Source organism: Didymosphaeria variabile (genome assembly GCF_027946475.1).
Source record: "Didymosphaeria variabile strain IMI 356815 chromosome Unknown scaffold_4, whole genome shotgun sequence".
Taxonomy (NCBI): domain Eukaryota; kingdom Fungi; phylum Ascomycota; class Dothideomycetes; order Pleosporales; family Didymosphaeriaceae; genus Didymosphaeria; species Didymosphaeria variabile.
In genome coordinates, this window is record NW_026611623.1 from 3,545,291 (window position 1) to 3,570,276 (window position 24,986).

At 51.8% G+C, this 24,986-nt stretch overlaps 11 protein-coding genes across 11 annotated transcripts; 8 read left to right on the top strand and 3 right to left on the bottom strand.

Moving 5' to 3' along the window:
* Positions 1 to 22: 22 nt before the first annotated feature.
* On the top strand, positions 23 to 1,111 carry N0V89_006054 (uncharacterized protein; the record flags this gene model as incomplete). Its single annotated transcript, XM_056214826.1, has 2 exons — positions 23 to 204; positions 274 to 1,111. The coding sequence occupies 2 exons, from the start codon at positions 23 to 25 to the stop codon at positions 1,109 to 1,111; spliced, it is 1,020 nt and encodes a 339-aa protein (XP_056072093.1).
* A 116-nt stretch (positions 1,112 to 1,227) lies between these two features.
* N0V89_006055 (uncharacterized protein) lies at positions 1,228 to 2,221 on the bottom strand (the record flags this gene model as incomplete). The annotated part of the gene is made up of 2 exons (XM_056214827.1): positions 1,228 to 1,608; positions 1,658 to 2,221. The coding sequence occupies 2 exons, from the start codon at positions 2,219 to 2,221 to the stop codon at positions 1,228 to 1,230; spliced, it is 945 nt and encodes a 314-aa protein (XP_056072094.1).
* Positions 2,222 to 2,784: 563 nt separating this feature from the next.
* On the top strand, positions 2,785 to 6,770 carry N0V89_006056 (uncharacterized protein; the record flags this gene model as incomplete). The annotated part of the gene is made up of 2 exons (XM_056214828.1): positions 2,785 to 5,277; positions 5,334 to 6,770. 2 exons carry the CDS (start codon positions 2,785 to 2,787, stop codon positions 6,768 to 6,770), a joined length of 3,930 nt encoding a protein of 1,309 aa, XP_056072095.1.
* Positions 6,771 to 8,503: 1,733 nt separating this feature from the next.
* N0V89_006057 (uncharacterized protein) lies at positions 8,504 to 9,412 on the top strand (the record flags this gene model as incomplete). The annotated part of the gene is made up of 1 exon (XM_056214829.1): positions 8,504 to 9,412. One exon carries the CDS (start codon positions 8,504 to 8,506, stop codon positions 9,410 to 9,412), a length of 909 nt encoding a protein of 302 aa, XP_056072096.1.
* A 922-nt stretch (positions 9,413 to 10,334) lies between these two features.
* Positions 10,335 to 11,279, bottom strand: N0V89_006058 (uncharacterized protein; the record flags this gene model as incomplete). The annotated part of the gene is made up of 2 exons (XM_056214830.1): positions 10,335 to 10,565; positions 10,614 to 11,279. The coding sequence occupies 2 exons, from the start codon at positions 11,277 to 11,279 to the stop codon at positions 10,335 to 10,337; spliced, it is 897 nt and encodes a 298-aa protein (XP_056072097.1).
* Positions 11,280 to 12,255: 976 nt separating this feature from the next.
* N0V89_006059 (uncharacterized protein) lies at positions 12,256 to 13,017 on the top strand (the record flags this gene model as incomplete). The annotated part of the gene is made up of 1 exon (XM_056214831.1): positions 12,256 to 13,017. One exon carries the CDS (start codon positions 12,256 to 12,258, stop codon positions 13,015 to 13,017), a length of 762 nt encoding a protein of 253 aa, XP_056072098.1.
* Positions 13,018 to 13,636: 619 nt separating this feature from the next.
* Positions 13,637 to 14,332, top strand: N0V89_006060 (uncharacterized protein; the record flags this gene model as incomplete). Its single annotated transcript, XM_056214832.1, has 2 exons — positions 13,637 to 13,750; positions 13,802 to 14,332. The coding sequence occupies 2 exons, from the start codon at positions 13,637 to 13,639 to the stop codon at positions 14,330 to 14,332; spliced, it is 645 nt and encodes a 214-aa protein (XP_056072099.1).
* Positions 14,333 to 16,335: 2,003 nt separating this feature from the next.
* MDH1 (Malate dehydrogenase, cytoplasmic) lies at positions 16,336 to 17,654 on the top strand (the record flags this gene model as incomplete). Its single annotated transcript, XM_056214833.1, has 6 exons — positions 16,336 to 16,401; positions 16,497 to 16,614; positions 16,668 to 16,708; positions 16,761 to 16,869; positions 16,919 to 17,013; positions 17,064 to 17,654. The coding sequence occupies 6 exons, from the start codon at positions 16,336 to 16,338 to the stop codon at positions 17,652 to 17,654; spliced, it is 1,020 nt and encodes a 339-aa protein (XP_056072100.1).
* A 316-nt stretch (positions 17,655 to 17,970) lies between these two features.
* Positions 17,971 to 18,882, bottom strand: N0V89_006062 (uncharacterized protein; the record flags this gene model as incomplete). The annotated part of the gene is made up of 1 exon (XM_056214834.1): positions 17,971 to 18,882. The coding sequence occupies one exon, from the start codon at positions 18,880 to 18,882 to the stop codon at positions 17,971 to 17,973; it is 912 nt and encodes a 303-aa protein (XP_056072101.1).
* A 1,139-nt stretch (positions 18,883 to 20,021) lies between these two features.
* Positions 20,022 to 22,140, top strand: CAT2 (Carnitine O-acetyltransferase mitochondrial; the record flags this gene model as incomplete). The annotated part of the gene is made up of 4 exons (XM_056214835.1): positions 20,022 to 20,096; positions 20,170 to 20,224; positions 20,298 to 21,997; positions 22,051 to 22,140. The coding sequence occupies 4 exons, from the start codon at positions 20,022 to 20,024 to the stop codon at positions 22,138 to 22,140; spliced, it is 1,920 nt and encodes a 639-aa protein (XP_056072102.1).
* A 615-nt stretch (positions 22,141 to 22,755) lies between these two features.
* Positions 22,756 to 24,871, top strand: N0V89_006064 (uncharacterized protein; the record flags this gene model as incomplete). The annotated part of the gene is made up of 8 exons (XM_056214836.1): positions 22,756 to 22,903; positions 22,958 to 23,137; positions 23,191 to 23,334; positions 23,387 to 23,441; positions 23,485 to 23,565; positions 23,616 to 24,190; positions 24,244 to 24,436; positions 24,493 to 24,871. 8 exons carry the CDS (start codon positions 22,756 to 22,758, stop codon positions 24,869 to 24,871), a joined length of 1,755 nt encoding a protein of 584 aa, XP_056072103.1.
* Between the last annotated feature and the right edge of the window lie 115 nt (positions 24,872 to 24,986).

Below are 24,986 nucleotides of genomic sequence, written 5' to 3' on the forward strand. Positions count from 1 at the left end.
GCGGAAGCATACACATTCCAACATGGCCGGAGACACCACCGCCTACGGGGCACTCATCGAGCACCTGGCCAAAGTGAAGTATGCATTTGTGTGCCCTTCGCCGGAGACTCAAGGCAGAGTGGTCCGAAAGAGGACTTTAGAAACATCCACTGCAGAAGCGAAGACTGCGCAAGACTTTTTCGGTTGGAACCTACCATGTACAAGGTATGATGCCCCATGTCATGTTGTCCACGGTGAGTTTACCGTGGTCGAGCACGCTAACAGGCAAACCAGAGAGGCATTGAAGAGCTTCGTCCCCGACACCATCCTCGATGTCTTGCACCACACCGGTATCATCACATTGAGCGATGACAAGTATCGCTCAACAGTACGCGTGTCCAACTTTTACCTCCCCCACATACCGTGCCGTCATCCCGAGTCTTCGTCGCTCTACTATGTCCACTCGTCCTTCCCGGCCGCATCAGATGCCGTTTTCTTCGGGCCAGATACGTATCTATTTGTATCATGGCTACATAAGGCAGTGCGCCATCTCCCGGACGCACCGAGCTCCATCATAGATGTATGCTGCGGCTCAGGTGCGGGTGCGATACATATGGCAAGGACGTACAGGGAAGCAAAAGTGCTCGGATTGGACCTGAACCCGCGTGCGCTATCACTGGGTGACATAAATGCCCAATTAGCAGGAGTCAATGTTGACTTCCACGAATCGAATCTCTATGCTGCAGTACCTCAAAATCTAGAATCTTCTGGTGTAGACGTCATCGTCAGCAATCCCCCCTACATTGCGTCAACTACTGAAGGTGAAGATCTACCAATATATGCGGATGGGGGCGCTGAGTTCGGACTCGGAATTTCTCTTAGAATCGTGGAGGAGGCTCTCAAGATACTCTCTACAAACGGGATCATTATGCTGTACACAGGAGTCGCAATACCTACTGTTGATCCCACGCACGACGCGCTACTGGAAAAGCTACACAACATCGAGGATACCGATTTGTTTGAGTATACGATACTACATCCCGATATGTGGTCAGAAGAGATTGGTCAGGGCGCATACGCAGATGTCTGCAGGATCCAAGTCGTTGGAGCCGTATTGAAAAGACGGAATTGAGGCAAAGATAGAGCTGCGGTAATCGACGCAAGGCCGAGAGACACCCAGGGCGGGCTACTTGAGAATACATACCACAAGATTGATATCATTTGAGTATGTTGTTGCGCTAGTGGAAGCTAGGGAAACGAACTACAACTCTTCAGGTCTGCCTCATCAAATTTTTCGCACAACTCAACGACAGGCGTACCGTCCGGGCCCCTAGTCCCATCCTTGATCATGTCCTCCAGTGTTGCAGGATCAAAGTAGAGTGGTTCCTCATTCTTACCCACGACGGGGACACTCCGCGCTAAGGCTCCTCGCCAGAACCCATAATGCGCCTTCACAGTAACACGTGCAGAGAATCGGTTGTTGTTCTGCCTCGTCACTATGAGCGGAAGTTTAATGTCTCTTGGAATGCCCGATTTCTCGACACTGTCTTGCTCGACTACCCATGTAATGCTGTTGCGGTGTCGGCCACCACCTCTTACACCATGGACGACAACTCGGCCCTTCTCGAGCTACGCAACCTGGTCAGCAATCGAGCGCTGATAATGGATCTGTACCTACATAAGTCTTGCTTCTCTCCGTCCCCAACGTTGCTCCAACTCCGAATTGAGTGGCCTCAAGACCGGCATTAACCGACTCAGTCACTAAAGCATGGGATACTTCGCCCTCGAAAAGCGTAGGGTGAAATGCCGCAATGGCTGGATGCTGTTGCTTGTTCCTCGACAATTTCACGATCGGTTCTTTCGTTGGCGCGTCCTCGAACACGATGGTGATCTCAGCGGCCCTGATACGATATAGCCAGTTGGAGGACGCTCTCTGGAATGAAAAATGCGTCCGGAGGAGGTATGCCGGAAGCTCATTGAATGTGCCAATTTGGATTGGTCTTTTGAGTTCAGCTACGAGACGAGAGCCGCCGACGACTTCTGCGATGTCTTCTCTAGGTATGGAGAGTTCTTGATCATCGATAGTCTGGTGGCGGTCGAGGTACGTTGCTGAGTCGCTCGAAATTTGCAAAGGCACTGACCATGAGAATTCTGCGTCGGTGACAGTTGCATCGTTCACCGGTTCGTTGTTGCTTGGAGCTGCATCGCTGTGTGTCGCGTGGCTTGTCGTTTCGGAAGCCATGTGAGGCATAAAGCAGCCTGTGTAAATTTTTCGGTCTTTGAAGTATGCTGGCTTACAGCTGATAGTCTAGTTTGTAGTGCGAATCATATATCACGCATGTGCATCCGAAAAAGCAAAGTACACCTTGTTGCAGCCTTGTAACGCATGAAAATAGGCGTCAAATGCCTACTATATATGGAAGAGCTGAAAGCTGAAACAGTACAAATATTCCCCCGCTGCAAAGCTCCGACTCCCTGCCGCAAGGCTAGAACCTCATAGAATTGTTGAAAAAGCTGAAACGGGGATTCTGCGATACCCGATAGGAGCGCATCTCGTATTCGCACAACCTTGATCCTTGGCCTGGGCGCATTCTGCGCCAACATGCGCCTTATCACACGTGTATTGATCTCAATAGAGGTTCAAAGCTGCACAATTAGCACAATCGTTTAAAGATCTTTAGGTGTCACGCTGGACTAGACGTAAGTGCGCTTGAAGATTGCACAGAGCGGTCCAAACGTCAACGGAGAGAAAAGCATTCGATCGTGCATCATATCATGGCAACGAGTACGTATACTCATCACGGCATGCTCGCCTCCTTATATCATACGATTAAGCAGGAATACGTGGACCACCTGGAGCTAGCGATCTGGACGAGCAAGATCGGAACATACCGAGACGCTCTCGAGATCTTCAACAATTGTCTAAGCCCTGTCATTGAGGTTCCAGTTGTGCTCATTGAGCTCTCTTACCTACATTACCAAAATTTCCGTTACAAAGATCTTTGCAACCTGCTGGAACTGAGGCTTGAACGGTGGAAGCAGGACGATCCGACCAAGCTAGACGAACCGGAATGGCGACTTCTCGCGCTGATCTACAGCGTTGGTGCAAATCGATGCAGAGGTTGGATGGAACCCGGTGTTATTGAGCTTCGACGCACTCAACAATGGCTCGTAGAACTTCCAATTTCGGAGTATACTGAACTTCATGTCCACATTGCCTGGCGGTATGTAATAGCGTACCTCATGACGAGACTTCAGACTGAGCTCGAGGGCAACCTCAACGATTATCACAAGATCCCGCTTCCCAACGAGCCGACCTCCACCATTGAATGGAAAGGCCTCGGCGATCTTCGGCGCGAGCTAGTGAAGCAATGCAGGTGGAAAGAAGCTTATGCTATCTTTAAACCCGAGCTCAATCGAACGCCTCTGAAGCAGCGTCGCGTCGTTGCAGAAGGCTTCCTTCGAGATTTGGACAAATGTTCAGACCCGAACAGGAACTTCATGATCAGCGGTGTCCGATTACAGTTGGCGAAGGCAATGGTTGAAGTGCACGACCTCGCCTTAGCTAAAGATGACATTGGATTCAGCATCACAACACTGGATCAGTGGTGTGTCGATGTAGGCCTCGACAAGAGCGCGAGCGTTCCCCTGCGCTTCGAGATCGAGCAGGTGCAGCTCGGTTTCATATCTGATCACGAAGAGAGATTGCGCACAGCCGTGAACCTAGTAGACCGTATGTCAGACTTCGGCCACTCAAACGAGTCCAGCTGCCTAGACTTCGCTGCAGAAACAGCGAACAAGGCTGCAGAGCTCACCGGAAACCTCGACTATCGAAAACAGTGTCTAGCGCTCCGCGAGCGTCTAGAGCGCTACAACGAGGACGTGACGGGCGATATCTGCGACCTTTCAACCCATGCGTACGAAAGTCACAGCATTGCGCAGCACAACCATGTCGATGCACGCAAGGCAATCGAGTGGATCGATGGCTTCATGGCGAAGTATCCCGACTTCAAAGCACCACGGGTCATGGCATCACTGTGGAATAGAAAAGCAATTCTTCTGCACACACTGCGGGACCTAGAAGCCGCGGAGGAAGCTGCAGCTGAAGCGCTCGAATGGGAAACTCTGACGGGAAGTTGGAAGGGTGTTATCGTGCTGAATAGCAGCAATGTGGTGGCTCCGGGAGATGGCGCTGTTGGGGAAGCTCCTTACGACTCGGAGGAGGATAATGATGACGAGGACGGGTTCCTCAGTGGCTGGACCACCGTCTATGGAGACGAAAGACCTACTGTGGTCATCAGCAAGATGATCGAATTTGCTTTGCAAGATGTTGCGGCTGGCCGACTGTCGGTACCAGAAGTGTGCTTGGTGTTCGATATCCGCGATGATATCGAAGAGGGCGCGCTCGAGGATACATTGACATGGCTCAAAGATAAGGACCAGAAACAACTATTCGCACGTCTGTGGTTGCCGGCAAAGGCTACTGAGGAGGAGGAGAAGAATGAGGAGAACGAGAAGACTGAAGAGAAGGAGAAGACTGAGGAGAGCAAGAAAGAGGGAGAACAAACAGACGAAGAAGAATCGCACGAGGTCCGCTACGAATTCGCCCGCAAGTGGCTTCAACAGCTCGTTCGAGGCTCGCGCGACCGCCGTCTTATGTGTCTCCTTCGATTCCTTGACTTCCGCAAGGAGATGGCATCGGATGCAGGCCTGAAAGACGTGTCCATTCGCGACTGCGAGAACATGCTGAGCCTCTGGGAGTCGCTGCCACGCATGCTGAAGGAATTCACGACCTCCTGGTCGTATGCGTGGCATGCGGCCATAGCCTGGAACTACTGGTCCAAGTTCCTCAGTGGCGGTCAATGGACACTGTTCGACAACTATGGGTACCTCATGAAGATCGACAATACGTGCGACATAGCAATCGAGGGCTACAGGAAGACAAACCAAGTTACGGGGCTGGCCAACATTCAGCGGCTTCAGGCTCAAGTTGCATTACTTGTTCTCAGGAGGCTCTGCATATACAGAACGCTCTTTGCTCAGAAAGAGAGAAGTGCCTTTGAGGAGCGCGTTCTTGAGATGTCTAAGGAGCAATTCGGCGAGATTGAAAACGCCGAAAATGCGATCCCGGTTGTAAGAGAAATGGGGCTCAAACTGCTCACCGAGATCGATGAAATATACTCCAGCACCGAGCGGGAAGCGTGTTGGGAAGACGGTCTCGAGGGCATCCAGAAACGTACCGAGTTGAGTCGCATGCAAATGAGTTACACCACAACGCGCTATGCCATACGACATTGGGTAGGTACCCGTACGTCTTGATAAAATCCATTGCTGACTCGTTCTCCAAACAACAGGTAGACGGCGTGGATGAGTTCTCAGAGGAAGCCAGAATCGCCATTTGGGATCTAACGCAAAAGTACAAAGCGCGATTGCTATCCCTTGCGATTGGAATGTACCGTACCAATCCACCGAGTCTTATACAACGGATACAATCTTCTGATGAAGTCTCAATGTATCAAGACATGGTCGACCTACAAACTAAGATTGATGAAGCAAAACCGAAAGATCGCTTCTACCTGCGCCTACGCCTGGATGAGCATCGAAAGAAAATTAAAGAGTACCCTCTGCTAAGGCAGCTCATCGAGCTTCGAGAAGGCACGCCACTTTCGCTTGACAGTCTCGAGAACCTCACCAGCCAGTTAGAGGATGATATTGTTTTGGTGGATTGGATCTATCTTGATCCATTGTTCGATCGTGGCAAGCTCCTGATGTTGACTGTTCGGGAAGGGGAGATTCCAACTGTTGATGAGATCCCGGTCGATGTGGGCGCTATTGAGAAATGGAAGAAAGACTACCTTACCGCGTCGGAGTGGCCCAAGGGCATGGATCCCCCGTTAGCCGGTACGCGTGTGAGACTTGAGTTCAACCAGGTGTGTGGCGCGGTTGTCCAGCCACTGGCGAAGAGAACGAAACCGGACGACATCCTCGTACTCTGCCCCACAGAATTTCTGAACGGTCTGCCAATACATGCACTTAGCCTCGAAGACGAAGCCCTTCTCTGGCGCAATCCTTGTGTGTACGTCCATAGCCACTCCTTGTTGAGATCTTGCTCCTCGGCGGCACGATACGCACTGGATAGCGCCACCCCTATCAACGCAAAATTCATCTCTGGAATTGCTGCCGGGTTTGGCGAGGCTGCTGACACCTTCACTAAAGGCCGTGACAGCATTGGAGAACTGGCGAAGCAACTCCAGGGTACCGCCATGATTGATGGGTCCGCTACCAAGTCCGACTTCTTGAAGCATGCAAAAGAATCGCGCCTCATCCACATTCAGACGCACTGCTCGTGGGACAGTAGCAGTCCGCTCGACCACCGCATCGAATTCGCCGCGCAGGGAGAGGACGGTGCCACGGAAGACAAGTTGACAGCTCGAGAGGTCTTTGGATTGCGTCTCCAGCAAGGGGCACACCTCAACGTCATCGCTTGTTCAGGTGCAATGACAGTTACCAAAGCTGGCGATGAGGTCATGGGCCTTGTTCCAGCCATGTTGTATTCTGGTGCTAGTTCGGTGGTCTCTACGTTGTGGCCCACTCATGATGGTGTCGGCGCTCTCTTCTCTAGAATGTTCTTTGACAACTTTGTTGAGCAGCGCGACAGGGGGAGTACGAAGTGGGTAAACATGGCCAGGGCGGTGCAGGAAGGCGTCATGGAGCTGGATCCGGATCAGAAAGATGGGTTGTTGACGTGGGCTTCAATTGTGCTGAATGGCTACTGGATGTTTGCCATTTGATTAGGTTTCCATGTTCATCAACTAAATCACCTCAAGCAACGTTGGCCTTCGATGATCGCGTGGTGGGAAAAAAACATCTCCCAAGCAAAAATTTGTAGTTGGAGGTTCACAGAACACTCGCGTCAGTGGGACTTATGTTGCAGAACATCGGACACTCCGTGAGTTAGGTTTGGGGGAAAAACTCCCTGATGTTTATCATCCTGGCGTGCGGGTCCGTCCGACTCACGGTTGCAGCGGCCGCTGTGCGACGGAGTGCATTCCTGATAGCTTTGCCCGACCATTATATGTGTAGAAAGTACCTTAGCTTATGCCTTTGCTGTTTATGCGGGATATTTAGCAGCATCTGAACCTACTTTATGTTGTCACTCTTTCCTTCTGCTATCTTGAAAGCCTTGATCCCCGCATCCATCATGCGTCTCACCATGGCATTTGCCCTCTTCTTAGGCATTTCGAATGCCCAATCTTCACCGCTGGTCTCCCAAACAGGTGAATGCGGTTCCGCGGTGGGATTGTCGTGCACTGGCTCGGCTTTTGGAATGTGTTGTTCACAACACGGATATTGGTACATTCCGTTCCTTCCACCCAAAACATGCAAAGAACTGAACCATCAACAGTGGCTTCTCGAGTGTCTATTGCGGATTTGGATGCCAAGCAGAATTTGGCTCATGTAGAACGTCTGCTCCGGAAACGCAACAAACAAGTCCAGATGGAACATGCGGTGGAACCAATAACTACACTTGTTGGAAATCGGATTACGGAGACTGCTGCTCTGAACATGGGTACTGTGGGTCGACAAGTGAATACTGCGAAAATCAGTATCGAATGGGCCTCTACGGCAATGCGAGCCGGTAGGCCAGCCATGCACAATCGACAACTCTAAACAATGTTGTTCGGAATGCTGTTATTTTCCGACGGGGGATACGCAGGATACGCAGGATACGCAGGATACGCAGGATGGACAGTGTTGCGATATGTGAAAATGCCTTTTGAGACTTAGGGACTACTAGCAGTTATGATGGTAATCAGAAATCTTGTTCTTACGGCAGACCGCAGTAGCGGAGTAGCTCTGTTTCATTGCCCAGCTCTCTTGTTGCCTATGGCGTCGGCGACAGCATCTTTCGATGTAATAACGCGATCACCATGATAGTCTTGTTTCGTATCACTAGCAGTAGCGTCCCTCCCTGTGTGGCGAGACACCCTCCGTACCGAGACGTAAGCGGAATACTTTCCCTTCAAGTAATTATCGGAGCCCACAAGGCTCCCTCCTCTGCATGAGCTGATACCTGTCGCAAGGTCGTCCAAGAGGGTCATGGATCGGAGGTTCGCACTCCCCATCCGCCGAGGTGCCGGCTAGATCCCGCTAGCTCCCGTTAGCGCACCTTGCCACCAGTGCGACGCAACCTGAGAAACAGCACAGCTGGCTATGAATGCATTTATCCACTTCTGCTGAATCATTGAAGGGTAGCTGGGTAAAGGTTCATCCCTACTAGTATCTACTTTCCGAATTTCTAAGCAGAGCCTTAGCGTGAGAGGCCAGTATAGTAATCAACCAGAACGCTATTCACGTTACTATTAACATGCTTGATTGTAGTCAATTTAAAATTGTAGAAAAATTTCAATTGCCATCTTAGCACAATCTTGGCCTGTGCTTAACGATTCTTTCACACGCATATCTTTAGTCTTTAGACCTCCAGGACGTACGGTCTGTCTCTGCGTGCCACAACAAATCAACGATGTCGGCCGGAAGAGAGCTGTCCGGCGGCTCCTTTACAGCCACACATCACTCCACGACCTACGACTACATTTCCCCGTTAAAGCTGGACCTAGCCGGCAAACATGTTCTGATCACAGGCGCAGCTTGGGAGAACGGGATCGGATATGCCACAGCCACAGCCTTTGCGCGTGCAGGAGTGTCCGGGGTAGCAATAGCTGATCTACACGGCATGGCAGACGATCTTGCCGTGAAATTGAAGTTGGCCGCAACGCAAGCCGGACGCCCAGAGCCCATGGTGCTGAGCTGCACGGTTGACATTGCAAGTCAAGAGGGCGTTCAAGCAATGTATGACACCGTGTCACAGGGCTTTGGTGGGCGTCTGGATATCGTCGTGAACAATGCAGCCCACATGGAGCCATACAAGCCACTCCTCGATTCAGACCCGGATGTGTACTGGCGAACATGGGAAGTCAACGTCCGCGGACTCTTCAATATGGCGCGCACATTCCTCCCCATGCAGCTCTCAACCCGTGTTATCAACGACGGTCTATGCACAATGATCAATGTTTCCTCTTCAGGCGCATTGAGCGCTCGTCCTGGGAGCGGGGGTTACCGAAGTTCAAAGCTTGCGATATTGAGGTGGACCGAGACACTGCAGTTGGAATATGGTGACGAAGGACTTTTGACGTTCTGCGTGAATCCGGGTGCGATCAAGACGAAGATTACTGAGGGGGCGCCCGAGAAGGTGCGGGATGCATTGCCTGACCGTCCAGATATAGCTGGTGATACGATCGCATGGTTGGCTGCTGAGCGCAGGGAGTGGCTAGGTGGGACGTACGTGAGCTGTCCATGGGATATGGAGGAGCTCATGAAGAAGAAAGAGGATATCATTCAGAAGGATATGCTCAAGATGAGGATGGTGTTTTGAGTCAACCGCTCACTGCTTTCTTGCCTCCCGGTACCAGGTGTGCACATTGAAACGCCGCAAATTCCTGCGTTTGTGAATGATGACCATTGGAAAGCTACAGCATTGTGATTCCTGGGAGTCGGATTATCACAAAGACAAAACACGTCTGGTGTTTGTGTATGCTGTCAAGGATCATGAGATACTTCACCAACATCGGTAGAAATGGTATTTTGATCGTGCTTGGGACTCCGGAAAATTCCTCCAGTAAGCCGGCGTTCGATCTGGGCTCTCGAAAGTTACTGGCCAGTCCTTGACAGCCTAATATCGGATGCTTGGTTTGACTTCTTCCCGTATATTCTTCTATGCTGCTTCCAATCGCTCTTCTGGCACTCCCACGAACATATGGCCTGTCGTGGCAAGCAGCGCAATCCTTCCGTCCTCTGGGACTTCAGATGCTTTTTCCTGACAAAGAGAGTAGCTGCGGTCTTCATCGGCCGCCATGAAATACGAGCAAGCACAACGGATCCGGATAGCCGAGCTATGGAATCCGTTTACCAGTGGAGGGTGTGGGATTGCTCAACCGCGCTCTTCTCCGATAATTGGGAGGACACGCTAAGCCCGAAAAACTTAGCGCGTGGACTAGGCTTCTTAGCGCGTTTTCCTCCGCATGGGTCCGTAACGGTGCGGTGCTGTCTCCACCGATCTCTCCACCGCTCTCCACGCCATCTCCACAAACCGGCCCATGCTCTGGTGCGCACTGCAACTTTCGTTGCATGTCCTTTGCATGTCCACAACCGGAGTACTCTCTCAAGGTTCACGCCATTCCGTTCTCATCTCATTCTTACGCTTCTGTGAGCTCATAGGAAGACGAGAGCCTGCCTGATTCAGTCGTCATTTTTGGTCAGTGCGAATATGCCGTATCATTTACTGCTTTCTTTGAAAATCAGACTGTCTCGATGTTATCGAAGCGGTCCCCCGGCCTCGTGCCTGATCGCTGCGAACCAGGTCCTCTGGAAGGAGTGGAATCGAAATGGCGCGCGTTATCTCGGTCCTCTTTCGCATTCAGGCGATCTGCATCGGAAGACGATGATCCTCGTACAGAGATCCTGTCGAGCACTGACTTGAAGTCGTCCAGGAAGATGACGTCGGCCGTACACTTGAAAATGAAAGCAATCTATTACATTAGCTTTGGCCATATGGACAGTATAATTGTAGCACGTACTTTCCACATCGGATTCTTTCCACGACAGGGCGTATCGATGACCAGAACGACAACAACATCGGCGATGACGAAGGCAATCGACAAGGCCATCGACAACATAAGTACCAGGAACTTCCCACTTGTGCGAATGAGGTGGATGATACTGCAATCGTAGGCGCGCTTGATGATGTATATCAAGTAACCGGTCGTGAATAGCCACCACGGCTCCCGGCAAAGAAATTCCCATGGACGCAAGTGAACGAAGTAATCGCTCCCGAGGTTGTTGTTGTATTGGAAGAGGAAGTAGCATTCGGCGATCCAATATGGCCATACTAATATGATCGTACCGAGATAGATCCATTGCCCAGCTCTTCCCAGAAAGGGTTTGATCTTGATCCAGTTGATGATGTTGTGGAGATTGTACGAGATGTAGAGCAGTACAGAAGTGCAACTCGAGTACCAGCCGGCGCCGCTTCCATCGAAGAAGATGTAGGTTCCACGGAATATAGCAAGGATGATCTCAGTGAGGATGAGCTTATGAAGAAGCGCATGGCGACGGAAGCTTGCGAGAGTCAGCAGCATGAGGACAACCAGGCCTCCGACCATGTAGCCTTGTCCCCATGCCTCAGCAATGATACCAGACACTCCATCGACAGTGGTAGCACATCTATCGCGAGTGGACTCCATTGTAGGGCATTCTGCAGAGAAATCTGCAGGGGATAAAGATCACAGGAGGACGGGGCGGGACGGGCTTCAAGTGCGGAGCGCCGTGCATCCGAAGTAGTTCCCCTTAGTGGAATCTCCCCACACGCCAGATGATGCACACGCTACGATAGCCTCGCGCCAGATGCCCTAAAGTTGGGAGACGACCAGTTAGACTTTGGTTTCATCCCTGGAGGACCAAAGGTCGCACCAATTGATGGTTGCCAGGCGAGCATTCGGTCCCTGAGCTGTCGATCATCACCTTTTTGCCTTCAAGCTTCGCGCGCAGGGGCCGCGCACCCTTTCGCATCGTAATACAGAAACACCTAGACCAAGATGATTGCCCCGAGGAGCCACCGCCAAAAAATGGCACACTGGGACATACCCTGAATTGATTAAAGAGCACTCAAAGCATCACGTTCAACCATGCCGAAGCTACCTATGATACATTTGCTTGCAATCGCTTGGCTCCTTGTCCTCTAAACAGCATTGATACTTGCTTTGGCCTTTTAATCAGCTCGGCGTCATCCACAGCCAGTAGCTGTTCGTCTAAAATAAGTCGCTCTGTTATGGGTGAAAATTTCCACAATCACGTCCCGGCGCATAGGCGGCGACCGGATCTTGCCGGCTAGTTCGCTACCAGCATGGAGCTTCGCACCAGGGGTTGCGGAATGACACCTGAGCAACGATGGGCCGCAGCGTTCACAGGCATCAATGGCAGTAATGCGCCTTGGCCTTCACGTGCGGCAGATGACGCTGGTCCATGTAATAAAGAGCGCGGTCTCACAATGACAGCCAAAGATGGCTAACATTGTGAAGACTGCATACTTGATTGACAATACTGGTCTACAATGTCCATTTCCGTAGTCTATAATGAGAGGGGAAAGAACACATCTCCAAGTTCTCTTCGTAGAGTCCAAGATAAACAACCATTAGTAACAGCACATATTACATTTTCAGTATGTCTGCAGCGGATATTCCTCGTCGCGCCACGCCAGAAATCCATGCGATTATGTCTATCGCTAACATTCTGAATGACAGGAACACCACAACTCGTCGCGTGGATCGGAAGTTCTGTGCATACTGCAATAAATGGGGCCGGTCCGATAACTATGCTAGACATAAGAAGTCCAAGATGCATTTGGCAGCTGCTCGTGCAGCCGCTGCATCTGCAGTCTCACCTGCCACAACCCCACCCGCTGTAGAGAATGTGGAGGCCGAGTCATCTAATGCAAATGACTCTCCCGCTGTAACAGCACCTACTGTAGAGATCTCAGAGGGCGAACAATCTGACACAGATGTTCCCACTGCAGACACGTCGAGCCCAAAGGTGTCCAAACCTGCTAGCCCGGTTTCGCCAGGCACCAATGCGGCGCGTGAGAGCATTGCTAGCAAGGGTGGCGTATCTAAGCCGTCTGCTTCGAAGAAGAAACCCAAGTCGTCTGCTTCGAAGAAGGCCAAGTCATCTGCTTCGAAGAATTCTAGGCCTGTTCGCAAGAAGTCTCCCAACAAGAAGGTTTTTACTGAGGCTGAAGACGAGCAGATCCTTCACGGTTACTTTCAGCAAAAGCCTGAGAAGGAAATTGCCAAAGAGATGCAAGGTAAGTCAGCAACTGCAATCAAGGCTCGTATTCGAGTGATTGCAGGCCTGGAGTGGTCGCCTCAGGGTGACACTAAGACCGCGACATATCATCGGATTCTGAAAGAGTACCACAACGTCTGAGACGGCCATGACACGGGATGTACCACTGAGATGATGTCAAACGGTGCTCCGCTGACCTAGAGTATATATCGCGTCGATTTGCGCCGGTCGCGATCGAAAACGTTTTGTGATTTTAGTGCAATCATAGTCCCTACATGTATACAATTTCGACATCATTGTCCTAGCGATCTTGGAGAGCGTGCCGTGAATCAAATGCCTTTATCAAGACTTAGCTAAAACAAAAACGTGTAGGAAACATGCTTACCATATCACTCGTATCCTGCTAGTCTCTACTTCTGTTCTTCTCTCAGTGCTCTCGATATAAGCTGCGGTTTCCAAGTGCCGTCTATACAATGGTATTACTACGACTGATAAAAGCTGGCAAGATTTCTTCGCGGCTATCTGATATGGTTTATTGAAACGCGCATGATGAATCCACTCAACTTTCTTGCAAGGTACTATACATTCCATGCCACGACATATATGCGTGTAATAAAATTCCGATGAGATTGGCAATCGGTAATGGTGTTCTTTGACCGGTCGTATACTTCAGAAAATGGTAGAATTCACAAGGCCTTCCACAACGCGTCACAGCGACGATACCTCAAATACATTGTGCACTGATGTTGCTCGTGCAACAATGTCTACTGTTGACAATGCCGCCAAACAATGTCTGGAGATGGTACATAAGGCTCATACAGAGGCGATATTGTCGAAACAGAAAGAAAAGTCAAACGAGAGAGAAACTCATCGAGTGAGTATAATAAGCATGGAGAACACGTCGGCTTCTGAGTTTACTTCACAGCTCCCAAGTGAGCGGGCCAACACGAGCTCTATCATGTCGATCCGAAACTTGATTACGGGCGAGACAGACATCTCGAGTCCGGGAGAGCAGTCGGGGTCGAATCAGTCCGAGAGCGCAGACGGTAAGCCACAGAAGTTTCTCTGTCTAACCTGCAATGTTGTCGTCGCTGCCACGTATCAGGCAGGACACCAGAAGACGATCAAGCACCAGAAAGCTTTAGGGGTGGTCGATCCAGTGGGGCCTCTGCTGCCGAAGCGGTTCTGCGAAGTCTGTCAGATGAGCATTAATGTCAAGAGCTGGAAGAGGCATGAGCAGGCATTGTCACATCAAGCTCTCATGGGTGTTTTGGACCCTGTTCAGCCGAAGATGCGTCTCTGCGAGTACTGCGGTTTTGGCGTACGTTTTGACCATTGGACGACGCATAAGAAGTCGGCTCGTCATCGTAAGGCGACAGGTCAGTTGGACACAGAGTTGGAAGAGCTGCCTACGGCTGCAGCGCAAGGTTCCGATTCTGCACCCATCAATCCTTAGTGCGACGAAAATCACCCTTGATGCGCACAAGTCGACCGCCAGCCACGGCGGGATCTCGAAGCAGGCGTAATGTATCCACTGGGCATCGAGCTAGACTTGCTTTCTGCAATGCTGGCTTCGTAGATTCTTTTTCCTAAGAGGCAAACAGCCTTTCATACACGTTGCTCTCTCAATCCTTTTAATTTGATCCCATTTTGTAAAGCATGCGAGTTTCGAAACGTTGTTTTATGTTAAATAATTTGATTACATCCCTCTGTAGCGGAAAAAGCAGCTAACGTACCAGACTGGTTTATGGTTAACTAGAACCTAGGTTCAATGAATTTCGAGCTATGGGTATTGAAGGTAGTAAATTCTGAGGTGGATTTGACTAGACATTTTCGTGAAAACGCTATCACTCCGTCTATCAGTCCATCGAATTGACTGCTGTAATACAATGCCAGAAGATTGGTGTTTACCCGCGCTGAAATTGCCTAGGCTTAGCTAAAGCACAGCAACAAGCTAATTTTATAAATTGTTCTCATGACTGTTGCGACTACGACCTCGTTCTCGCGACCTGGGCTAATACAGTGGAACGTCTTCCTTCTGCTGAGGAATTCGATAATAGTGGTGATGATGCCTGGCGTTCTGTGGGGATGCTGCCTCCGTTGTCACCGGAAAATGGTGTTTCTGGAAATGGATTCGAAGTCCTCCCGTTTTGCGCGTTTCCTTTATCATTGAAAACTATATAGTCATACGGGAACGTTGAGATGGAAATATTAGGCGTTCAGCTGCGAGCTTAGACATCTAAGGCTGTATTTGAAATGGTGAAACTCAGAAGGTACGATAGATATCGAGTGGTATCCAGGGGACAGTAGACTTCCAAGGCAGACTGTCAAAACAATTCGCAGAAGGGGACGTTAAGACACGGACTTGGAACCTCTAGAGTGACCGAAAAGGAAATAAGAAAGTAGAACGAAGAAAGGCAGCAAGCTGCAATTCAAACAAGTCGACGAATTTAAGTTTCGCAGTCGCATAAGTACTTACCAGCGCACACCCCTGCGACTCCAATCCATACCCGTGAGCCAGGCACTTCTCCATAAAGTGCTCCGGATCGTATTTGTGTTGTCCCTCTTGAGCCCTGGCAAACTCTTACCGCCGCCCTAAGTCGAGAACGGTTTCTGAATTGGACCAGCATCATTGAGGTAAATGAAGTCGACATCAAGACCTAGCTCTGCCGTCTGCCTCTTGACCTCGGCGGTGACATCAATGCAGAATGCATTTATGTGCGCATCTTCGGCCGCGTAAGTCCACTGAATGACGATGAGGCTCGCTGTTGAGGTCATCATGTCAGGCTAAACATTGTCCAGGGCGCATTCAAGATCGTATGATTAACAAGGACACTTGCGCAGTCCTTACCTCGAGACAAAATGCTTTGGTCGAGTTGAAGCGGCTTTCTTTCGCCATGGCAATTGTATTCTCTACTCTGGTGAGGTTCATAGTTCATGACTACGTTTTGTTTCCAGGCTAAGTGATTTGAGTTGGGGAGCGCGCGATCGGAAAGATAAGGTTATGGACGTGTGAATTAATATTCAGAACGAAGAAGTTTTCGGAAAGCTCATCAAGATATCGTGATCAATAATCATACGACGTGGTTACCTATGGTGCTGTCCCCGTTCCATCATAGTGAGCTCACGCCGTTGCGTAAAGGTACCTTTGGCCCAGTTACACTGTTTCTGCGGACCTTACCAATTGAATGGCGAACGGGTCAAGTCGGGTTAAGCAAGCGTCTCGAGTGGTCTCAAGGTGAGCTTTAAGGGAGTAAACGGATGGTGTTGACTTATGTCCGGGTGGGTGGAGACTATTCCGGCTAGCGCGGCCCCGAGGTCGGGTGGGAGCATGGACAGCTTGGCGGGAAGTGACGCTGGAAAACTCTCCAGCTACAAATCCGATCATCCGTCTCTACCAACTCTTCTACACCCACTCCAACCACAAGCTCATCTCCACTCTCTCCAATCACATCCATTATGTTCTCCGCTAGGCAGATATTCGCACAGGTCCAGCGCCGCGGCTTCGCGGCGTCTGCCCGCCAGGTACGATCCGATGTTGCGCCATTGCTTTTGCTGGACATGCGGCATCAGCTTTGGACTCTCAATTGCACTGCGTATGCTGACTAGTGGTCATGTAGTCGTCCAAGGTCACCGTCCTCGGTGCTGCCGGTGGCATTGGCCAGCCTTTGTCCCTCCTTCTCAAGCTCAACCCCAGAGTTAGCCAGCTTGCTCTTTACGATATCCGTCTTGCTCCCGGTACGCTCCTGCCATCATAACTTTGCCAGTTGCATGCTAACAGCACCTCCCAGGTGTCGCTGCCGACATTGGCCACATTAACACCAAGAGCGAGGTACGCTGCCTTGTCCGATGCGCAAATAGTTCGCAATGCTAATATATACAAGGTCCGCGGATACGACCCCACTCCCTCTGGCCTCGCCGAGGCCCTCAAGGGCTCTGAGATCGTTCTCATCCCCGCTGGTGTTCCCCGCAAGCCCGGCATGACCCGTGACGGTACGTTGACAACTGTTTGTCGCAGGTTTCACGACTGACAGTTGCCCAGATTTGTTCAACACCAACGCCTCCATCGTCCGTGATTTGGCCAAGGCCGCCGCCGACCACGCCCCCGAGGCCAACATCCTCATCATCTCCAACCCTGTATGTGCTTAGATCAAGGGGATACGGAACAATGGGCTAACCCGAGACAGGTCAACTCGACCGTCCCTATCACCGCCGAGGTCTTCAAGTCCAAGGGCGTCTACAACCCCAAGCGCCTCTTCGGTGTCACCACCCTTGACGTTGTCCGCGCCTCCCGCTTCATCTCCCAGCTCAAGAACACCGACCCCGCCAACGAGAACATCACCGTCGTCGGTGGCCACTCTGGTGCTACCATCGTTCCCCTCCTCTCCCAGGCCGGCTTCAACCTCGAAGGCGAGCAGCTCGATCAGTACGTCCACCGCGTCCAGTTCGGTGGTGACGAGGTCGTCCAGGCCAAGGATGGTGCCGGTTCCGCCACCCTCTCCATGGCCATGGCTGGTGCCCGCTTCGCTGAGTCCCTCCTCAAGGCCGCCCAGGGCCAGAAGAACGTCATCGAGCCCACCTTCGTCGACTCTCCTCTCTACAAGGACCAGGGTGTCGAGTACTTCGCTTCCAACGTCGAGCTCGGCCCCAATGGTGTCGAGAAGATCCACCCCGTTGGCAAGATCACCGACTACGAGCAGAAGCTCCTCGATGTCTGCCTCAAGGACCTTGCTGGCAACATCAACAAGGGTATCAAGTTCGTCAAGGAGAACCCTTAAATGCATCACTCTGAGCGGGTGGTTGTACAATAGTAATGAGTTGGAGATCTTGGGGTTGTAGTGAGAGCATTTCCCTTCCAGCGTTTGTATTTTGGGACGGACTGGGCTGGGATATGGATCTGAGTGGCGCACTCTCTGAGGTGTCACGTGTGTAGATTTTGATTGTATCCTAGCACAATATACTGCCTCTTTTCTCCATTCACCTCTTTGCAATCACCCGCTCGAAGCCAAGATTAGGTGAGAGTTTTTCGGTTGCGCTGGTTTCTATGGAAGGAAATTCCCAAGTTAATTTTTATTCATGGGCGTGTAAAGCAGCTCACTTCAGCTCCCCAAGCTTAACATCGACCCAGTCATCAAACTGCGTCGCGCCCCTACCAATCAGCCATTCAAGTACATTGCTATTTCCCACGATGCCCCTATTGTCATAATACAGTATCATCCTCTGCGCTGTATCTTTCGTCCTCTGATCAATCCCCTCCGCCATCCCATACAACCTCATCAGCACCGAGTCGACCGCTTTCCGAAAATCGAGGTGCTCTATCTTGACGTCCTTGCTGATCTTGCTCGAAATGATGTGCATAGCCTCGCCGAAGGATAGCGGCCCGTGTGTACTGACCAGCGGATACTGCGCGTACAAGTGCTTTTCCCGCTCCACAAGCACGGCGTGCATCGCGGCTGCTAGGTCTCTCGTAGCGATCCATGAGAATTTACTGTCTGTGCTCCAGGCCGCGGGGAAGACGGGTTGCTCCTGCCCTGCCAACATGCCAATAGGTATATTGTCCATGAAGGTTGTAGGCTGCAGAATCGTGTACGGGAGCCCGGACTCGATAAGCCGCTCTTCCACGCCACGTTTGCAGGAGTGGTTCAGCATTTTGTCGAGCTGCGTGTGCAGCACGCTACTCAGGATGAAATGCTTCAATGTTGGAGATAGCAGAGCGGCGTCGATCATCATGTGTCCGATTGAGCGCTCGTGCGGATGGTAGGAGGGGCCGATGTGGATGCATGCTGTTACGTCTTTGAGAAGGGAAAGGGTCGTGGTGGGGGAATAGAGGTCAGCGGCGATGACTTCGGCATGTGGGTATTGTTGCTCGAGCCGGGATTTGGAAGAAGCGCTGTGGACGGCGAGGCGGAGGCACTTCCAGTGGGAGAGGAGGGGAAGGAGAGCAGTGGCTTGTTTGCCGGAGGCGCAGGTTATGAGGAGGAGGTCTGTGGTTGGATCGGCTGGCATTGTAATGGTTGATGTGAGATGATTGTCGAAGGGTTTGGTTTTATTGTTTCCCGATGAACTCAAGTTGAAGAAGGGAAGTGGAAACTGGGCATTTTCAAATTCATCTTAGCAGGGTCCATCGACTTGATAACGTGTCTGTACTAATTTCGTCGGTCGTTCTGAGCACTACAGACCGGAGATAAAAGGGCGGATGTAAGAGTTGTACAGAAGGCTTTGTGCGGGCTACGTCTCCGGAGCGACGCACGCACGACAGGGTCAGGCCAGAAACAGGAATTTGGCGTAAGAACCTGTACTGTTATGGAAGTATCAATGACGAAGAGGGATAGTCAGGGTATGATGCCAGAGTCTAAGCTCTGTCAGGAAATCTTTTCGTGCAGTGGCGGTAGACTAGACAACGACGACTAAAGAGGATCGAGATCGCAGCCCTTCTCATTGAAGGTCCCGCAGGCCGGGTCAATCTTCGGTGGGTTTGAGTGCAATGTTCCGCTTGTATCCCTTACCATGGGTGAATACCTAGGTACAATAAAACGATGCAAGTCACTTGTCCGATGTCGGCTTCGAGTGCACAGCTGGATCTTACGACAGGCTGCTCGACGAAGAGCAAGGTCGTGACCTCGTACGAACGTTGGGACAAGAGCACATGTCCGTTATGGCACGTGAACAGCATGTCGCATCAAGAATGGGAAAAGCCTCCCGCAGAGCCTCACAACTGAGTGACCCAGGCCAGCCGAGGAAGATCCTCGGCTGCCGCGCGCACGCCGATTGGTTGGAGTCCGTGCTTTCACTGGAGCCGTAGCTTGGTGGGATGTGTGGAGAGATGCTGGGGAAGCTCCAAGCATTGTGCTATCGAACTGCAGTAGAATAGGCTACAATTTGGATGTCTTGAAGGGAAATCTTGGTGCATGCAAGTCAAGACTGACTCCCGTCATTTTGAGGTGTCGGACAACCGGCTGGGATTCTTGGGGCACGTCACTTGACTGCGCGGGTCGCCGTCCGACGTCAGCCGAGGTTCATCTCGCCCGCCGCCTGAGCTGCCACAGTAGCTGGCCTATCCAAGTCAAAACCAGCAACGCGCCGAACCGAGCCTGCATAGCACCGCGATTCTTCCTCTGCGAGTCTCCCTCCCTCCTTCCTTTCAGATGTTTCGCGCAGCAGCCCGGGCGCAACCTGCCTCCCTTCTCCGCCGCTCGCTTGTCAACACACAGATTCCAAAGGTGCGCCGAAGAGCATGCATACATGAATGCATACACGGCAAGCAGAACGAAGCTAACAGATGAATTACCATAGATCACTGCCATGGCTCCTGCTGCTGCGAGACGGCAGCAGTCATCGCTGCCAGCCGGTACGTCGCTGCATCCTTCACATGTCAATAGCCGCAAAATGACATGGATCACACGCTGATATGTGAGACGCAGGCTACAAGGAGGACCACAGCAAAGGCGCCATGCTGCGCTTCGAGGACTCTCTACCGCGCCTGCCTGTCCCTACGCTCGAGGAGACCGCAAAACGATACCTCAAGTCCGTCCACCCGCTGCTCTCAAAGTCCGAATATGAAGAGACAACAAAGGCTGTCAATGACTTCGTTGCGCCCGGAGGAGCTGGCGAGACACTGCAGAAGCGCTTGGTTGCGCGGAGAGAGGATCCCAACGTACGGAATTGGATCGCTGAGTGGTGGAATGAGGCAGCATACATGGGCTATCGCGACCCCGTCGTCCCATATGTGAGCTACTTCTACTCACATCGCGATGACAAGAAGCGAAGAAACCCCGCCAAGCGCGCAGCTGCCATGTCCACGGCTGTCCTCGAGTTCAAGAAAATGGTTGACGGCGGGTCGCTGGAGCCAGAGTACATGAAGAAGCTACCCATGGCCATGAGTTCCTATAAATACATGTTCAATTGCTCGCGCGTACCAAAGAAGCCCGCAGACACTACTGTCAAGCACAACTTCGAGGATAATCAGCACATCATTGTCATCCGGAAGAACCAGTTTTGGAAGGTGCCTCACGAGATCAACGGCAAGCAGCTCAACACCGCCGAGCTCGAGCTCCAATTCCAGCGCATCTACGAAAAGGCAGAGAAGTCTGCACCCATTGGATTCCTCACATCTCAGAACCGCGATGTCTGGTCTGACGTCTACCCCAAGCTCAAGGCCGCGTCGGATGTGAACGCCACTTCCATCGAAGCCATTGAGTCCGCATCCTTCGTTGTCTGCCTCGATGATGCCTCTCCAGTCACCCTCGAAGAGCGCGCGCACCAGTACTGGCATGGCGACGGCTCGAACCGCTGGTTTGACAAGCCGCTTCAATTCATCATCAACGACAACGGAACCTCAGGCTTTATGGGCGAGCACTCCATGATGGATGGCACACCAACACACCGTCTCAACGACTACGCCAATCAGCAAATCTTTTCCAACGCTCTTCCCTTTGATGTCACAGAAGTTCGCTCCGACCTCCCCAACCCCACCGCTCTCCGCTTCAACCTGAACTCTGAGCTTGAGCAAGACATCGTTGCTGCACAAGCGCATTTCAACAAGCAGATCAACGCGCACGAGCTCCGCGTTCAGGCTTACCAAGGCTATGGCAAGGGTTTGATCAAGAAGTTCAAGTGCAGCCCCGACGCCTACGTACAAATGATCATCCAGCTCGCGTACCACAAGTTCTACGGCAAGAACCGCCCCACATACGAATCCGCAGCTACGCGCCGCTTCCAAGAAGGCCGCACCGAGACGTGCCGTACCGTCTCCGACGAGTCCGTCGCCTTCTGCGCCGCGATGGCCGACCCTAACGCATCCGCTGAACACACCCAAAAGCTTTTCCGTGATGCGCTAAACGCCCACGTCAAGTACATCAGCGATGCTTCCGACGGACGAGGCGTCGACCGACACCTGTTCGGCCTGAAGAGGTGCCTGAAGGAGGGCGAGGACTTGCCTAGCTTGTACAAGGACCCAGCGTATGGATACAGCAGCACTTGGTTCATCTCAAGCTCGCAGCTGAGCTCGGAGTACTTCAACGGATACGGATGGAGCCAGGTCATCGATGACGGGTGGGGCATCGCATACATGATCAACGAAAACAGCATCCAATTCAATGTTTGCTCGAAGGGCTTGGGTTCGGTATGTTAAATCTTTGGTTTGGATAGATCTGAACGTGGACTAACGGCGTATAGGACAAGATGAGCTTCTACCTCAACGAGGCGGCCGGTGATATCAGGGATCTGATGGTGCCTACGCTCGAGGCGCCCAAGGCCAAGCTGTAAAACATTTGTCTTTGTCATTTTGCATTTGGATAGCCACTGTACATAGCGCGAGTGAGGGATATTGTACCCTAAGGGAAGATCTACTTTGCATGTTGCCAAGATGGCGACTAAATAGACGTAGATGAGCCTAGATGTTGAATCAGAGCAGTTCTAAGCATTCACATGTAGTCTCACGGTTTGCATGGTTACACAGCTATTGAGGCAAGCTCGAAGGGAACGGATTTGACTGAATCATCGGAGTTGTAAGTAGCGTGCACGCCCACTCCTAGCGTTCTACCTGACCCCGCATGTTCCCCGGATTTACATGTCCTGCGCTAGCGAATGCTACGTCCAACGTACAACCATCGATAAGTCTGCAGCTGAACGGGAGTAAGGTTGGAGAATCCACGCATATCGTTTTCCGAAACCACACACCCTTTGATACTACTACCTACAAGCGCTTTTTCTCGCGGTTGCTATACGCCACATGCAAGTGCTTCACTATGCCGGAAAATAAAGACGACGCACAGGGAGGCCTACCACCAGCTTATAGGGGAGGACAGGGCCCTGACGCGTGTATACTTTATCTCCCACCATCCGAGCAGATACACCTCAGCAGGAGAGTCCATCCTCACCATGGCGACCCCTAAGAACGAAACTGATATCATCGAGGTGCTCGATCCACATACCTCGTCTAATGTCGAAGTCTTAGGCCGCGACTTCACGCTCGCAGACTCGGAGCTGCCGAAAGGATACTTTACCAGCGCAAACTTCTTGGGCTCCAGTGCGCCTCATCTATCTCTAGGAGCCCTCGATCACCGCTAATGGAAACGGATAGTGTTCGCCATCGGTGCCAGCTTCGGCTGCGGCGTCGGCGGCTTTGGCCTCGCCGCACCTGTTCTATCATTCATCAACGCAGATATCGGTCCTGACGCGAATCTAAGCTGGGTTAGCCTGGCTTATCTGCTCACGAACTCAGTCGGGCTGATGCTGGTTGGGAGGTTGAGTGATTTGTTTGGTATGTACGCATGCCTTGATGCCTGTAGGTGTGGGTTCAAGGCTGATGGAAAGTAGGTCGTCGCTGGTTTTTTATCGGCGGAAATGCGCTCGCGACTCTGGGATGTATCGTTGCTGCTGTCGCGCCGAATGTGCCCACATTGATTGCAGCGGAGGTGCTGATCGGGCTGGGGGCGGCCAGCCAGCTGTCGTATGCTTGTAAGTGTGGCATATTGGGTGCAAGAACATTGGACGACTGACAGTGTTGCAGTTGTTGTGGGTGAACTCGTACCTACAACACACAGATTCATCGCTCAGGCTTGGGTGTAAGGTTTTGTCCTTGTCAAGAGACTTAACTGACATTACTAGCTTCGCGTGGGCGATCCCTTCAAGCGGCCTTGCTCCCGCTATATCGTATGCCTTCGTACAGTCTAATGTTGGATGGCGAGGGTGCGCCTCATTCTCTATCTCTTACGTATGTCTAACTAACCACGACATAGCATCTTCTACCTCCTAATCGCTCTCAACGCCGCCACAACACTTGCATGGTTTCTCTTCTACAAGCCGCCAACATTCCACCAAAAGCACGCTTCCTCTCGCAAATCCCTTTTTCTTGCACACTTCGACTACATTGGCACTCTTCTCTTCACTCTCGGCCTTCTGCTCTTCCTCATGGGCCTCTCCTGGGGTGGCACACTGCACTCTTGGGCCTCCGCAAACGTCATCGCGACCATCCTTGTGGGTTTCGCTTGCCTCGCAGGCTTCTTCCTGTACGAATCTTATGCGCGGTTGAAAGAGCCGCTGCTGCCGGTGCATCTGCTGAGAAATGTTCCCTGGGATGTCACGGTTTTGCTCTGGGCGCTCGGAGCTGCGGTGTACTATGCACTTGCCATCATCTGGCCGAGCATGGTGGCGACGCTGTATTCGCCGGGCCATGGGTTCATGTGGGCGGGATGGATGTCGTGCATTTCGAACTCTGGGATATTGTTTGGCGAGTTCGTGGGTGCGTTCTTCAAGAGGAGAACAGATGTACAGATCAAGGTGGTGTTCTTCATCGGTAGTGTTTTCCTTGCTGGTAAGCATGCGAGCAGCGTCTCTTGTAAGGTCACAACGCTGATATGGATTTAGCAATGGCTGCGTCCACCCCAGACACGCCCATCATGGCCGCCGTCTTCGTTTTCCTCGCTGCCGCCTTCATCGGGTGGAACGAGATCCTCAATTCTACAGTCGCCACTATCGTCATCAACGATCAGCGCGAGATTGGAACTGCAACTGGCATCGCAGGCTCAGCGCGCTCCTTCATTTCGACCATATGCTCTACGTAAGTCAAGCTTTCTGATGTGTACCATAGGTAGTAAATCCTGCTAACGGAATAAGCGTTTACACAGTCATCCTCTCGAACCGCCTCGCTGCCACGATCCCCGCCCGCGTACCGCCAGCGCTCATCGCAGCCGGCCTCCCATCTTCAAGCGTGGCCTCCTTTCTCTCTGCCCTGACACTCGGCACGCCAGCCGCGTGGGCTGCCGTCAATGGACTGTCAGCTGAAAGCCAGGCTGCAGGTGTGAGAGCATATCAGGAGGCCAACGCAGAGGCGTACAAGACGGTGTTTCTGAGCACGATTGCCTTTTGCGGTGTAGGGATCCTAGCAAGCTTTTGGGCACCGAATGTGGACGCATTATTGACGCGAGATGTCGTTGTCCAGCTTCGTGGCCGCGAAAGGATACCTGCTCCAGATGATGGTGGACAAAAAGCATAACTTCGTCCCCACCCTGTTCTTCACCTTTCACCTCTGCCCCACGCGCATTGCCTTTTACCCTCCAACAAGAACAAATGGCATAAAATAAATAGCAAAAATAAAGGCCAACAGACGA